Below are 16,288 nucleotides of genomic sequence, written 5' to 3' on the forward strand. Positions count from 1 at the left end.
GACCAGCGTTTCTTCAATTGCTCTTTGGATCGTCGTACCGCAAAATTCCTGTGCAGACTCTTCACAACTTTAGTCATGATCTTGGCCTTTCTCACATTTGGGTTTAGGTAAGGTCCGTACTTCCCATCATAGTCGGCCATCTTCAAGATGTCCACCATCTCCACAAAGGACATATTTGAGGTCTTATATCTTCTCCTCCGGGATCGGGACGTTTCTGGCTCCGGGCTTTCCTCCTCGTTACTGCTATTATCACGCACCTGCTGTGTCTCTGCCATGTGCTCTCCCATTGTGCCGAAAGAGAAAGGGTGGGGAATATTCCAGAAAGAACGTCAGGGGCGTGCGGAGCTTCATGCATGCGCAGTGTACATAAAGCTAACACACTTGTGTCGTACGTATGATCTGTGTGCGCAGGAAGGAGGACCGGAAGCGCCGAACGTTATAACGAAGGTAACATCTTAACTTGGGACATCAGTGGCCTATACTAATTCTAGATTGAGGCCTATATTGGGATAAGATTAGGAGAGTTTAGCCTGATATTAGTGTTTTGGTCTTGTGTTTTGTCTTTCAGCAAATATTAAACAATTCAAAGACCCTGAATTCATGGGTCAGTTCATTGATAGATACAGGGATATGAGAAATTTGTGGGGGGGTTATAAACCCCTTATATCGAAATAAACCAGCTAGGAAGGCATTGCAGTTTCTGGAAGACCAGATTGAAGCCAGGGAATCACTTTCTACACTTCCCTCAACCCTTTCCTCAACCCCAGCTGTGGCTTCCGAGGACCAACCTGGGCCTTCCACCCTAGAAGAAGTGGAGGAGCCCAGCTGGAGCCAGGTATAGTATATTTTAACATATTTATTGTCCGAAAATTAGCGTTGTTAACTAGATGTTATTATTGATAACAAATGAATAATTTTACAAAAAGTGTTTTACATATTTAGACTGTGGGGCCAAAAATGATTGTGACAAGAATGAAAAATGCTGGGCTCAGAATGATAGTCTTTTTTATTTATTAACATTTAATTTGCAACAGTCATGAGCTGAAAATTGTGTGTGATTGATGAACCAAAAACTAAAACTATGTCTATTTTTCATACACAGGAAGACCTGAGCCAGGACGAGGCTCTGGTATGTGTCAGCCAGGAGGAGGCGGGGGTAAGTGTCTCCCAGGAGGTGGCCAGGCCCAGTAGCCTCACCAAATCCCAGGTGCCCCCCTCCGCCTCACAACAGAAAGGGCCAGGAAGGACATGGCGGAGGCAGCACTGGGCCTCTTTAAGGATGCTAATGTGGCCCTGAAAACACCCCCAATGCTAAAGAGGCCTATGGCTGCTATGTAGCTGCAAAATTGCAGCAAATGGAGGAGGGCCAATGCTTCATGTGTGAGAATATTATTTTTCAGGCCCTTCAGAAGGGGTTGAGGGGCCAAATTAGTGAGAACATGAACTTATGTGCGCTCACCCATCCTCCTCCTCCTGCCACAAGTCCACCTTCAGAGCCACAGCCTCCAAGGATGGCTGCAGGGAAGACTGCAGGGAAGCGTGGAGGGAAGGCTGCAAGGAAGACATGAAAGTGATGGCCTGGATTCAGTCTGGTCTGACAGAAGACGCAGGCTGTGGTAGTACTACAGCCCGGGGACATATATGTCATCTGCTGCTGTTCCTGATCTCTGGGAGTCCTGGACCAGATTGTGCTCCCTATTATATGGACTTCTCAGGCTACCAATTTTAATTTACAAAGAGTTGATGTGTGCCCTGGGGTACAAAGGCTTCGCAAATTCAATCAGTTTCTCTAGCATTGCCTTCCTCTTTATTTTGTTATGAGCCAGAATAAATGGAGATTTTTTAATATGAAAATACTTGCCTATGTGTTTTTCTTCAAAAAGGACAGTTTGTTTGTGAGTAGGCAGGTATATTTAAAAAATATAACTAACAAGGGACACCAACCAACCTCCTTGAGCTTTAAAAATACAAGATAATAATGTGGTTGTGGAAATTTGACACACCAAAACAAAAATTATGGAGATCACTAGAAAATAATTTAAAAATAATCCAAAAAACAGGAGATCTTGATTATAAATAAAAAAAAAGGTGACTCTAAAAAATAATTCTAAACATTATTATGGAGATCTGGCTTTAAAAACAAAAAAGATTATTCAGGAGATCACAAGAAATAATAAAGAAATAAGTTTGTCATAACTCTGTGTGAATATCAGCAGCAAAACAAATTCATTATTCTAGCATTATAAAGAACAAAAGAATGCGCTGCATTAAAAGATCCAATAATTTGCAGCGTGACGAATGTGCTATCTCCATTATGAATGCTAATTTTACCAGACCGATCGCTTCCGTCTTGTACTTGATTCGGAGCATGCGTGATTTTTTGCATGTTCAAATTGCATACAGACGATCGCATTTTCGGATAGGAACTTTTTCCGACAGAAAAATAGAGAACCTGCTCTCAATCTTTTGCTCACTGTAATTCCACCAGCAAAAGTATACAAGAGCATACACACGGTCGCATTTTCCGACCAAAAGCTCACATCGGTCTTTTGCTGGCGGCATTTCTGATCGTGTGTACGTGGCATAAGTAATTAACCCATGTTTTATTTATGTTTGGTATAAACTTTAAACCATATGTGTTAATATTCAAATTGTCTAGAAAACGATTTAACCCCTGCCAAAATAAATGTGAAATATGCAGTATTTCACCATACCTGCCTAAATATCAAATAGATTTGCTATTTTTCTCTGAACGTATTAAAAAGTGGAAAAAATGTAGTTACAGTTTTTTTAGGGTCTAGAATTGTGCTTTACATTGGATTTGTATACATTAAATTACATAGAAAAATCATTATTTCTTTTGCAAAAGGATCCAATTATTTATTCCATATTCATGAAGTAAAAAACTTTTTTTCTTTTTTTAGGTAAATTTCTCGCCATATACAAATGTTGTTATTTTTGGAGTTCCACCGATGGTAAGTTATTTATATTGTGCTATAGTGCTATGAAAAGTATTAAAGTGGTTGTTAACCAACTCTGCTACCTTTATATAATCCTCTTTGTCTCGTTATGCTAGATGCTCCTGTCTCTCTGCTCTCCCCGTCTGACAGCTGCAGCGGGCAGGGCCAAGATTCCCCCCCACTTGGTGTCAGTCAGGAAGAGAGGAGGAGAGAGCTGGCTGATCACGTGATCGCTGATTGGCGCACTGAAAGGTATAAACTGCTTTTTTTTAATAAATCACAGAGACAGGAACATCTAGCATAACAAGACAAAGAGGATTATATAAGATTCAAAGTTATTTCAGCAGCAGGAGGGGAGGGGGTGGGCACTTGACACAGAGCAGGCAGGCAGGGAGAGAGGACAGAGGAGAGACAGGAGAGCTGCGGCTGATGGAGGCACGTAAACTGACCACAGTGTCAGGGCTCAGCAGCCATGATACATCATGGTCAATTTACAGAGGGGAGGGCATAGCCAGGCAGGATCAGCCAGGTATTTCAGGTAATACAGGGGGCCAAATTACACAGCACAAGCACTGTGCTGTATAACATGCTTTAAAGGAACAGGATTCATTTTTTTAGGGTAACAAATGGTTTAAGGTCAATATAACATGTTCAGCGCATTCATGATTATTATTATTATTTGTAATATTATTATTATTATTACAAGCCACCGTGTTTGCCTTTCAGAGCAATGAGAAAAGGCTGGTACTGTGTGTGGGTGAGCATGTGACTCTCTCCCCTTCTTGCACAATGCTGTGCTACATAGTTACATGGTTACATAGTTAGAGGAAAAGAGATTTAACTGCCACATATGGAAAGGCTTCATCACAGTAAGAGCTGATGTGGAATAGACTCCCTCAAGAACCCGAAAAAGTACATAGGTGCATTTAAATCAACCAATATAATAAAATAAATAAATAAATAAATAAATAGAAATCCTCCATGTACAGAACTATGTCAGAAGTGTGGAAATTAAAGAAAATAAAAACGACTTGTCCAAGGGACTAAATCGGGGTCCCAATCTACTTGTCCTAACAAAATGAATACATTTAACCAAAACCAAAATATATATATATATACACATATACATATACACGCAGTGTATATAAATAAGGTTTTAACATTGTGCTGTTATCTCCTACTCACCTCTCTATCTGTCTCCAGCACCGTACCTGAGGACTAGCAGGGAAGGGAGAGATCTTGCAGTGGGACAAGCACTGATTTGGTGCTTGTCAGGAAATGGGAGTGTCGGTCTCTCTTAACGCTCAGAAGAAGGGCTTCTGCTGAGCAAGTAAATGAGGCACCGGCCCCAGTGAGAAAAAAAAAACTTTATTTTTTCAGGTTACCCTCGCACACGGAAGCACTTGGGTGCTCAGTACAAGCACATGCTGAGCAGCCAAATCAAGCTCCGGCGTCCGCTCTGTGAGGCTCCATTCACACTTGGGCCTTTTGGAATCACGGCAGAATCTCTGCAATTTATTCCATTTATCGCACAGCAAATTGCATAATGTGAAGCTTTTCACCTAAAAGAAGCTCCTGCTCCTTTTTGGGTGACACGCTTTATGCAATGCGATTTGCAGCACGATAAATCATACATCAATCGCAACAAAACTGCACTGCACTTTAGTTGCTATTGAAAATAATGGCACCTGTACCTGCATTTTGCGATTGTAGTGCGTTTTAAGATCGCGGGCAGAATTGCAGCGATTCTGCCACAATCCCAAAATGCCCTGGCGTGAATTAAAATTCCAAGCTCAACTCACCAGCCAGCGTGCTTCCAACTAAATTAACCTGTCTAATGCCCCGTACACACGGTCGGACATTGATCGGACATTCCGACAACAAAATCCATGGATTTTTTCCGACGGATGTTGGCTCAAATTTGTCTTGCATACACACGGTCACACAAAGTTGTCGGAAAATCCGATCGTTCTGAACGTGGTGACGTAAAACACGTACGTCGGGACTATAAACGGGGCAGTAGCCAATAACTTTCATCTCTTAATTTATTCTGAGCATGCGTGGCACTTTGTGCGTCGGATTTGTGTACACACGATCGGAATTTCCGACAACGGATTTTGTTGTCGGAAAATTTTATAGCCTGCTCTCAAACTTTGTGTGTCGGAAATTCCGATGGAAAATGTGTGATGGAGCCCACAGACAGTCCTAATTTCCGACAACAAGGTCCTAACACACATTTTCCATCGGAAAATCCGACCGTGTGTACAGGGCATAACAGTTTGCATTAAAAACAGGGGCTAAGTTAGCACACATTTGCAAATATATGTGTAAGCTGAGGAGGTCGTGCTAAGGCACTCCATTATTATCCGCAGTCTTAACTCTATACATTTTTGAGAGCCTCCATAGTAGAAGCACATGCATTATAATGGATTGGCAGAGGGCAGGTGAACCTGGAAGTAGCCCACCCCTCCTTAAAGGCACAGGGGCACACTAGAAACCCAGAACATACCACAATGGCAGCAAAGGTGTCCAGTGCACCCCCTCACCAGCATTCCAACAGTACAAACAAACGGCCACTGCCTCCATCTATAACGGGCCTTCACAGCAAGGAGCACATGGAAGGGCATGCGTTCCTAAGCTGCACAGCATATTGTATAGTGGCATTCTGAGATGACTGTTCACATGAATTATAGCCAGTTTTGCATAGAAGTGTCTGGAAGGCAGTTTTGCATAGAAGTGGCTAGAAGACAGATTTGCATGGAAGTGGATTGAAGGCAGTTTTCTAGAAAAGAGGATGGAAGGCATTTCTAGCATACAAAAGCAGATTGAAAATCACAGCAGTACTAAATTCACATGAAAATCGCACCAGAGCTGGCCAGAACTAGTTCTTGAGGGAGTCTTTTCCACATTTTAACAGCTCTTACTGTTATGAAGCCTTTCCACGCGTGGAGGTTAAATCTCCAAACATAAAAAGCTCCCTTTTAACATTTGTAATGACCTTAATTGAATAACTCTGCATCAAGTTCACTATAAGGACCACTTTTTATTTATACATGTGATCATATCCCCCTTATTCACCCCTTCCCAAGAGTGAATAATTTCAGTTTAGCTGATCTTTCCTCATAGTTGAAGTCCTCCATGCCTCTTGTCAGTTTGGTTGCATTCTCTCTGCAATTTCCCTAGTTCCCCAATATCCTTTTTGAGAACTGGTGCCCAAAACCAAACTTCATATTCTAGATGAGGTCTTATTTATCTTATTATCACTTCAGCTCCGGAAGGATTTGACCCCTTAATATGACTAGGCAATTTTTTGCGATATAGCACTGTCACTTTAACTGACAATTGCGCGGTCGTGCGACGCTGTACCCAAACAAAATTTTGAAAAAAATAATATTTTTTACTTTTTGCTATAATAAATATCCCCAAATTTAAAAAAAAAACAAATTTCTTCATCAATTTAGGCCAATATGTATTCTTCTACATACTTTTGGTAAAAAAATCGCAGTAAGCATATATTGATTGGTTTGCGCAAAAGTTATAGCGTTTACAAAATAGGGGCTAGATTTATGGCATTTTTATTACTATTATTTTTTTATACTAGTAATGGTGGTGATCTGCGATTTTTAGTGGGACTGCGACATTGCAGCGAAACCAGAGACACTTTTGACTGTTTTTGGGACCACTGACATTTATACAGCGATCAGTGCTATAAAAATGCACTGATTACTGTAAATGTCACTGGAAGGGAAGGGGTTAACAGGGGGTGACCAAGGGGTTAAATATGTTCCCTCATGTGTGTTTCTAAATGTGGGGGGATAGGACTTACTGGAGGAGGAGACAGATCGCTGTTCCTAATTACTAGGAACAGCAGATCTGTCTCTCCTCTCCTGTCAGAACGGGGATTTGTGTGTTTGTGCAGCGGGCGAGCGTGTCTGCTATGGCTCTTTAAAGGAGCCGAAGTACCAGTGTATTGATTTGCAGGAACGAGCTGACCTGCCGCGGTATAATGACGGTGGCTGGTCGGCAAGTGGTTCATGTATTTGTACGGGGCAAAATTATCTCTCTCTCGCTCAAGTCTATACTTCCTTTTAATACAAGAAAGTATTTTGCTTGCTTGGCATTTTATGCTATTATTTAGTTGGATCTACCAGAACACCCAAATCCTTCTCAACCGTTGGTTCCATCTAGAATGAATAATGCATGCATGTTTTTAGCCACCAAGTGCATAACTTTTTTTTTTATCTCAAATAAAGTTTTTATTGAGAACAAAAAGTAACATTACAAACATTTGTTCGGTCCAAAGAGATTACATCGAATATATCCTTAAAACACATTCAAATTTCCATTGCTGTACATCAAATCAAGGTTTCTAGGTCAATACATGCACCTGTTTTATTATTAACTCCTCACACCCCATCAGCAATATCTCACTAGTTGTACCTGAGTAATCACAAAATTCTATCCAGAATTAAATCCATCGGGGATGGCGATGGCATATCCAACCAGGGTGACCATCCTGCTTGGTATTTGCCTGGGCGTCCTCTATGTTGGAAAAAAAAAACTTCTCCAGACGTAGTATCATGCCCATTTGTACTACCCACTGCTTCCACAAGGGAAGCTCAGTCGCATTCCAGTGTCGAAGAATCGAGATACAGGCCTGAAACAGCACCCTGGCTGTGGCTTGTTTGGCTACTTCCTCCCACCTGAAGATCATCTATAATGCCTAAAAGGCAAGGTGTAGGATCCATAACAACATTAACTCCAAATACTCTGGAGAGGGTATCCGTAACCTTCTTCCAATATATATGTAGTTTTGGGCATCTCCATAGACGATGGATCAAATCCCCATGATCATGGGAACATTTGGTACATATAGAATCCTCTCTCTTCCCCATTTTAAATAGTCTTGCTGGGGTGAGGTGAACTCTAAGGAGAAAGCATTTGGGTAACATTGTGGGAGCACATTTGTACTGCCTGCATGGCCTCCTCCCACTGTTCCTCAAAGGCACCCACATTTTGCTCCCATCTATGCTCTGCTCTCAAAGGAAAATCCTTCACAAAGATTAACAACAACATGTAATAGTACCTGGAGATAAATCCCTTGTATAGTTCCACCTCTGACCTGTAATTAAATATAGGAGTGGACTGCGTGACCCAAATGCCTTCCCCAGGCTGTGCCCTAATAGCATGTTGTAGTTGTAAATAATAAAAATATTTGGATTGCGGGAGGTTAAATTTAGCTTGTAGACTAGGAAAAGAACACAATTGACCATTGTCAAATATATGAGACGTGTGCGTTATAGCAAAATACTTCCATCTAGCCCGGTATTGTAATGACTTCAGCTCTGGGTAGCGCCCATTACCCCTGATTGGGCTAAATCCGGTGAACCCATTGACCTCCTGCATCTGCCTTGTATTATTCCAAATCTTTTGCGTAAATCCCCAGGTAGGAAAAAGTTTATTGGACTTGCTGAATGCCAATGCCTCCAGTCCCATCTCTACACTCCCCATCCCTGACACATAGTGCACTACGCGAGCAGTGGGATCTGCTCTGGCACCCTCCTGAGACATGACACGTGCGATATGCTGCAGCTGGCCCGCTAAGTAGTAAAGCCATGGATTAGGTAAAGTTAGGCCTCCTCCATCCTGTGACCTTTGAAGTCGGGGGCTTAGACTGCCATATGAATGATCTAAATATGGAATTAATAATCCAAAAGATTTTTAAGGGAATGACCATTGGGGGTATCATGAAATACATACAGTAGTTGTAGCATAAAGATCATTTTTATGAGATTTATTTTCCCTACTACTGATAACTTAAGCATTGACCAAACTTTGATTTTATCCTGTATCCGAGCAAACAGTGGCGACAAGTTCAAATAAACATAATCTAGGGGTCTCGGGGAACATATATACCCAAGTATTTAAATTTTGGTAATACCGGTATATTATATAGGGCTGAGCCTGGGGAATCAGGAGTTACGTCCAAGGGCATTATGGATGATTTGGACCAGTTAATGGTGAGGCCAGAATAGGTCCCAAAATTGGCTATGCCTGTCATGGCTTCTCAAAATGAGTCTGTGGTATCCCCCAGTAGAAGCATAGTAACATCGGCTTATAACATCATTTTTCCTGTACGTCCCCATATCTAAAGCCACAAAAGGATGTATTAGACCGAATCAGGGCCGCTAAGGGTTTAAACCCTTGTGTGCGTCGAACAGTTGTAAGGCTCCGTCACCCCAATTGTCTGCCTCGAATTGTAAATTGAAGAACAATCTGCGCAAATTAATTGCAGTGTATCGTTGTGGGATAAATTCAGATCCGAGTGAACAAATAGATGAGACAACCCCATTTTACCTCAGAGCTGTCGCTGTCACTGTGTAAAAGAGAGATAGGACCCTGGATCTAGAGGTTCTTTACCTGGTTTTAGTAACAATACAATATTAGCTCTACACATGGAACTAGAAAGACACCTTTGTTTTCTGGCAATTTTAGGTACTTTAAGCAAACAGGAAAGAATAACCTCTCCATACTGCTTATATGCCTTTATGGGATGGCTGTCATCTTCTGGTGCCTTAGACTTTGGGAACGAACTGACCGCCAGCTGCATTTCCACCAGTGTTAATGAAGAGTCTAATAATTTCCTATGTGAATCTGACAATTGTGGTAACTCCACTCCTTGTAGGAATGTATGGAGGGATTCTAGGGAATATTGTTTAGACTGATATAGTTTGAAATAAAATTCCACTAACTCTTTCATAACCAGCCCCCGCCTTAGTGCGTAAAGCACATATCGAAGGAGAGGTCTGTTGTGATTGTACTATCCTCGCAAGTAGGCAGCCAGACTGCTCCCCCTCCTCATAAAAGGCCAATTTACTGAAGAAGCGTTTCTTATCCGCGGCCGAGGTGGTGAGCTAATTCAACCCCTCTTGTGCAAATACTAATTTCTCAAGTGACATTAGATGGATTGTCTGTAAATTCCACCACCAAACGACTTACCAGCTGCACAGCCTGCTTCTTTTGGGAGCCTGAGGCCTTTTTAATAGTGGCTATTTCTGAGATGAATACTCCCCGCAGGAATGCCCTAAATGCATCCCAGGATGTAAGAGGATCCCAATAGTCAGCATTGGTACTCCAAAATGTTGAAATCTGGGATGTGATGCGGGTATGGGATTGTATAAGATTTAGCCAAAAGGCATTTAGCTTCCATGGGGCCCTCTCTAAAGTGGATATGGGCTTGGAGTTTAAATAGACAAGGAGAGGAGAATGATCCGATATGCCTCTCAGGAAGTATTTCACATCCTGCACTAGGTGTAAGGCTTGTAGTGTACATAAGCAAATTGGAGTGTCATGGTTATGCAATAGAGTTTTCTCTGTTAGCTTACCTGTCTCCATGTGTTCATCTCTAAAGACCAGCTGCCTCTCACTTGACTGGTTTTATAACCTCTCCTCTAAGCATGGCCCCACCGCAGGCCCTATCAGGGAACCCTATATTAACCTGTGCACTGTAAGCCAGCAGTGCTGATCAACCATTGTTTCTTAGCCTCCGTGTGTACTTGCTGTGTTTCCTACGTCTGATTCCGGTTACCGACTTTGGCCTGTTCTCGACTCTCCCTGTCTGCTTGTTACCCTGACCTTTGGCATGTTATGTTTATCCTTGTCTGCTAGTCGCCCTGACCTTTGGCTTACCCCTTACTTCCCTGTCGTTCCAGCCTGCTGCCTCCTTCCTCTTCTCCTGTAGTCTACGGTGAGCGTGAGCTGTGAGACCCTGGGGGCCGCGACCTGGAGCCAGACTGCAGCGCAGTCCATCCTCACCACTAGAGGCTCTGGTGAACACCCGCTGGCTCTTAGACTCCGCACCCTGGAGAATCTATGCTCTAGCTCCCACTGGGATCCATGTTAGTTATCCTGTAGACCTGCTTCCTGAACCCACCCTGAGTTCCATCCGCAGCAGTCAGCCTTAGGGTCCACTACCTTAGCGGTGCACTTCCCACTCCTACAGAGTGCATCTGTCACCTGGTCTCAGGTGACCTGACAGTTTGATCAGCCATGGATCCGGCTGATGTGCCGCTACCCGCAGATGATCTGTTGCAGGGCTTAGTTCGCAGACTTGACACCCAGGAATCGCAAGTGGTGCGATTCCTTCAGGATTTGGCATCCCGTTTTGAACAGGTTCAGGCCTCATTAGGACCCCCGGTTAAACAACCTCAACCGCTATCTGCTGCTGCACCTATCGCACCAGTCGCAGCCACACATTCATTTCAACTGCCAGCTTCGGCTCCTTTCTCTGGGGACTCCAAGTCTTGCAGAGGGTTCCTTAGCCAGTGCACAATTCATTTTGAACTTCAGCCCCAAAACCTTCACATCCGATTGGGCGAAAGTAGCCTATACTATATCCCTCCTGTCCGGCGAGGCGCTAGCTTGGGCTGCCCCTCTGTGGGAACTGAATGATACAGTGGTTTCTAGCCTGTCTGATTTATTGAAACTTTTTCGGAATATCTTCGAGGAATGTCTCTGTCAAGAATCCGCTTCTGTGGGACAGTATGCTCTTCAGTTCCGCATCCTCACAGCTCAATTGAGCTGGAACAATGAGGCCCTAGTTGCAACCTTTTTACATGGCCTCTCTGATAGAGTGAAGGATGAATTAGCAGGAAGATCCCTTCCTGCTGATCTGGACGGTGTCATCACCTTGTGTAACCAGATCGATATTCGCTTTCAGGAGAGGGCCCTGGAAAAAAGACGTCAGCACTCCCCGTTCCTTAGGCAGCTTGAGCTCCCAGTCCCTTCTCTTCGATCCGAGGAGCACCCCCTGCCCGCTGAGGAACTTATGCAGCTGGGCTGGACCAAGTTGTCTCCTAAAGAACGCGCTAGGTGCAGAACTCTGGGCCTGTGCCTCTATTGTGGGGCCAAAGGTCATTTTCGTGACACTCGTTCTCTTCGTCCGGAAAAACGATTAGGGCTAATACATCTGGAAGGTGGAGTATTATACCCTTGAAGTATCACCTTCACCTTCTCATCTTCTTCTTTCTGTGTTCCTTCATGTCGGCGCTTCCTCTTGTTCAGTCTCGGCACATCTGGATTCCGGAGCTGCTGGCAATTTCATGGATTGGGAAACTGCATCTTCCATGAGTTTAACCCTTTTGCCCCTTTCAACGCCATTGGTGGTCTTGGCGATTGATGGCACTGTTCAACCAGGGGGTCCTATCTGCTTCCAGACCCTCCCTGTTAAAATGTCGGTAGGGACAGTCCACCAGGAGTGGATATCTTTCCTTGTCTTACCTAAGGCTTCATCTCCTATCATATTAGGTCTTCCTTGGTTACAGTTCCATTCTCCACACATTGACTGGACTGCTGGACAGGGCCTGGCTTGGGGTTCCTCCTGTTCCCCTTCCTGCCTACTCAAGGTTACCCCAAAAGAGAAATTCCCTGTTGCCACCATCCCAGTATCTTCTGCTCTTCCCGCTGCATATAGCGATTTCTGGAATGTCCCCTGCAATAGTCGCGCTGAGGCACTCTCTGGGTCATGTGGCACTCTGGATGAGGAGCCCACCTGTGAACTTGAGCCGATCATTCACTCCAGTTAGCATGGTCATTTACCTTTGCTTGTTCCTGGACCCTCTTGGACGCACACCCTGGCTGACTCGTCTACCAGTTCCACAGTCGCTACGCCCTGTGATGCGATTCTGGTGGTCGCTGCACCTGGCAATGCTGTTCAGTCGGCCTCTGCACCAGTTCAGCCTATGCTCAGTGAAGCTATCCAGCTTGACTTCTGTGACACATCACTTTCTAACCAACCTGGTCTCAGGGATCCACTGACTTCTGCCCAGTCTGATGATCCTGTGCTGGATGTCCAGCTCATCTTTAAGGGTCTGGGGGACCCTGCTCAGACTCCTGATGGTCTTCTTATGCCTTTACCCATTCCTAAGAAGCCTTTAGCCCTCAATAAGTCCTCTCGTCCTCTCCCTACCTCAGTTTCGGTCTCTGAGGATAATCTTAAGTACGAGGTTAGTCAAGTTCTCGATTCCCAGCGCCATAGAGGCATTCTTCAGTACCTCGTACATTGGGAAGGGTTTGGTCCTGAGGAAAGGTCTTGGATCACTGCTTCTGAGATCTTTGCGCCTCGTCTGTTGAGAAGGTTTCATCTGGCGGGGGAGGGGGAGGCCTCATTAGAGGGGGGGGTACTGTCATGGATATACAATAGAGTTTTCTCTGTTAGCTTACCTGTCTCCATGTGTTCATTTCTAAAGACGGTGCCTCTCACCTGACTGGTTTTATAACCTCTCCTCTAAGCATGGCCCCACCGCAGGCCCTATCAGGGAACCCTATATTAACCTGTGCACTGTAAGCCAGCAGTGCTGATCAACCATTGTGTGTTAGCCTCCGTGTGTACTTGCTGTGTTTCCTACGTCTGATTCCTGTTACCGACTTTGGCCTGTTCTCGACTCTCCCTGTCTGCTTGTTATCCTGACCTTTGGCATGTTATGTTTATCCTTGTCTGCTAGTCGCCTTGACCTTTGGCTTACCTCTTACTTCCCTGTCGTTCCAGCCTGCTGCCTCCTTCCTCTTCTCCAGTAGTCTACGGTGAGCGTGATCTGTGAGACCCTAGGGGCCGGACCTGGAGCCAGACTGCAGCGCAGTCCATCCTCACCACTAGAGGCTCTGGTGAACACCCGCTGGCTCTTAGACTCCGCACCCTGGGGAATATATGCTCTAGCTTCCACTGGGATCCATGTTAGTTATCCTGTAGACCTGCTTCCTGAACCCACCCCGAGTTCCATCCGCAGCAGTCAGCCTTAGGGTCCACTACCTTAGCGGTGCACTTCCCACTCCTACAGAGTGCATCTGTCACCTGGTCTCAGGTGACCTGACATGGAGAAGCAAGAAAATTGCTTCTGTAAAGGATATCTACACCTCCATGGGTGCACCCAGCCTACCTCCTTTATGAATTTCATGAGCACCGTGCTGCGAGGTCCATCTCCCGATAACTTCGGGGGGGTGTTTGTCCAGGGCTGGATCAAGATAGCAATTAAGGTCCCCCACAAGACAATGGAACCCAAGGGCTGCTAGATCAGTAATGTCTTCAAAACCTCAGAGTTAAATGGAGGCGGCACATACACAAATGCTAATATACATTTAAGCTGAAAAATGCAACACGTCATAAATATATATCTGCCTTCAGTATCTACCAATTTGTCAAAAACCTTGAAGTCCAGGGCCCGATTGATCAAAACACTTACACCCAAGAGAAGGAGGTATGAGTGGAATCAAATGCTCGTGCTACCCAGGCAAAGTTTAGACAGAACAGTGTGTCCACTGTAAGGTGAGTTTCTTGTAAAGCGCTGATAGCGGGCAAGAGTGCTGTAGAAATCATGGTGCGTTTAAGTAGATTTTAGAGTCCCCTAATGTTCCAGGAGGCAATAGGGATGGCAGCCATCAAAAGACCAAGTACAATAGGGGTGTCAGATAACAACACTGTGCAGTTGTAATATAAAAGGCCATTCAGGGTAGCACTCATGGGGTTCCCAAGCACATGGCCCGGGCAATGCATACTGATGGTGGATGGGGTCCAGTCTCCAATAATACAGCCATAGTCGACACACTTCCAGCCAATAACTAGTGTAGAACCAGTCTCTGAGGACATGAACATCTGTGCTAAGAAGCAATCTGTGCAGCCGCACAAGCAGCATAACAAAAGAGACTTCACTGTGAAATGCAAGGCAACTCCAGACTGCAACGTATAGGACTCTGATGATCCTATCCATGTGCAATGAAGAAAAAATAAGAAACAGAACAGAAAAAATATCCCTAAACTGAAAAAGTTCCAGGGAGGACAATGGGCCTCTCCTTTCACGAGGCCAGTGGCCAGATGCCATCTGGACCATCAAATAACAGGTAGGTATCACTTCCTGTGACATAACCCCATTCGCTCTTTTTAGTACAAGGATACGTTTTGTTCCCAGCTAAAGATGTCTGTGCATTGAGGCCCCATGTATTACAAACGGGCCGCTTACACCATGCAAAGATAGCAAAATATCAAACCTCTTCAGCTTCATCGCTCCTCATTGGACGTAAGGAGTGTTCATTCGCGTCCAGCCAATCAGAAGCCTCTTTTGCTGCTACAAAAAATTGTGATTGTCCTTTAGCCGTTATGGAGAGTTCTGCCTGAAATAACATGGCATAGGTCACCTGAAGTCCTTGAAGTGGTTTTTTAACCTCCACAAACCTAGCTCTTTTATGCTGTTCTTCAGCCAAAAAATCCGGGTAAAAGGATATTTTTACCCCGTTATATTGGATAGTCCGCTTCTCTCTGGTTTGGCGCAGAATACTTTCTTTGTCTTTATAATTCAGCAGACGGGCCAGGGTGGTGCAGGGTGGATGGCCTGGAGGAAGGGGTATCAATGGCACGCAATGTGCTCTCTCCACTGAATATAAAGGGGTGAAGACCTCCTTGCCAAACACCTCTAAAAGCCAATGCTCCACAAATTCTGTGGGCTCCCTCCCCTCCACCTTCTTCGGGAGCTCCACAATCTGGACATTATTGCACCGCAGGCGATTCTCAATGTCCTCAGCTCTCAGTTCCGTAGCTTTAGCCTGTCTTGCTGTAGTTTGAGTTTTCCTAATCAGCGGGGCCAGCTTATCTTCCACATCACTGATTCTACTTTCAGTTGTTGTGCGTTCTCTAATTTTTTGTAGGTCTTGGCGAATCAGGATCACATCCTCTTTCAGTCCGCCAAAGTGTTCTTTCAGGGTATCAACCAATGCTGTGCATTTAGGTTGTTCTCCCTCTTCCTCCCCCTCCTCTGAGTCAGGTAGTAGTTGGTCTGTATCAGCTATGGGGCCTTGTGCAGACAGATCAGGCACAGGCCCAGTTTGGAAATTGTCCGGGGTAGTGCACAAATCCTCCTCTATGATTTGCCCTGTGGGACTCCAGAGCTTCTGGGCATAGTACAGCATGTCCTTAGGAGGGTCCTTTGCTTTAGGAGTATTGGGCAGCTTACTCACTGTGTCCCACTGTTTGTCAGATCCACATGGCCCGCACTGGGGAATAACTGCTGAGGTGCGGTGTTGGGAGTGGAGCAATGCTCTGTCCTCCTTGCTTTTGCGGGTCAGCATGTCGGATTCGCCGGGGTTTCCTCCAAGTTAATGCAGGATATAGGCAGTGTACAGGGTTGTCACCAGGGTTGTACAGGTGGTCACCAGGCTGGGAGAAGGATTATGCCAGGATCGATAGCGGGAGCTCTATGAGACACAGCCTCTCACATGCCGCTCTTGGCCATGCCCCCCCAAGTGCATAACTTTATTTATTATTATTATTATTATTATTATTA

The 16,288-nt window shown here is 44.7% G+C and overlaps 1 protein-coding gene across 6 annotated transcripts in view; it reads left to right on the forward strand.

Annotated features, from left to right (window-relative positions):
• The window catches only part of ATPSCKMT (ATP synthase c subunit lysine N-methyltransferase), a 341,459-nt gene that overhangs the window by 264,200 nt on the left and 60,971 nt on the right, over nucleotides 1–16,288 (forward strand). For all 6 annotated transcript variants that reach the window (XM_073630732.1, XM_073630734.1, XM_073630733.1 and 3 more), the window contains one exon: nucleotides 2,925–2,975. In XM_073630732.1, coding sequence (XP_073486833.1) covers nucleotides 2,925–2,975 — 51 coding nt within the window. The remainder of the gene's footprint in view (nucleotides 1–2,924; nucleotides 2,976–16,288) is intronic.

The sequence above is a fragment of the Aquarana catesbeiana genome, linkage group LG05 (genome assembly GCF_042186555.1).
Source record: "Aquarana catesbeiana isolate 2022-GZ linkage group LG05, ASM4218655v1, whole genome shotgun sequence".
In the NCBI taxonomy this organism is placed as follows: Eukaryota; Metazoa; Chordata; class Amphibia; order Anura; family Ranidae; genus Aquarana; species Aquarana catesbeiana.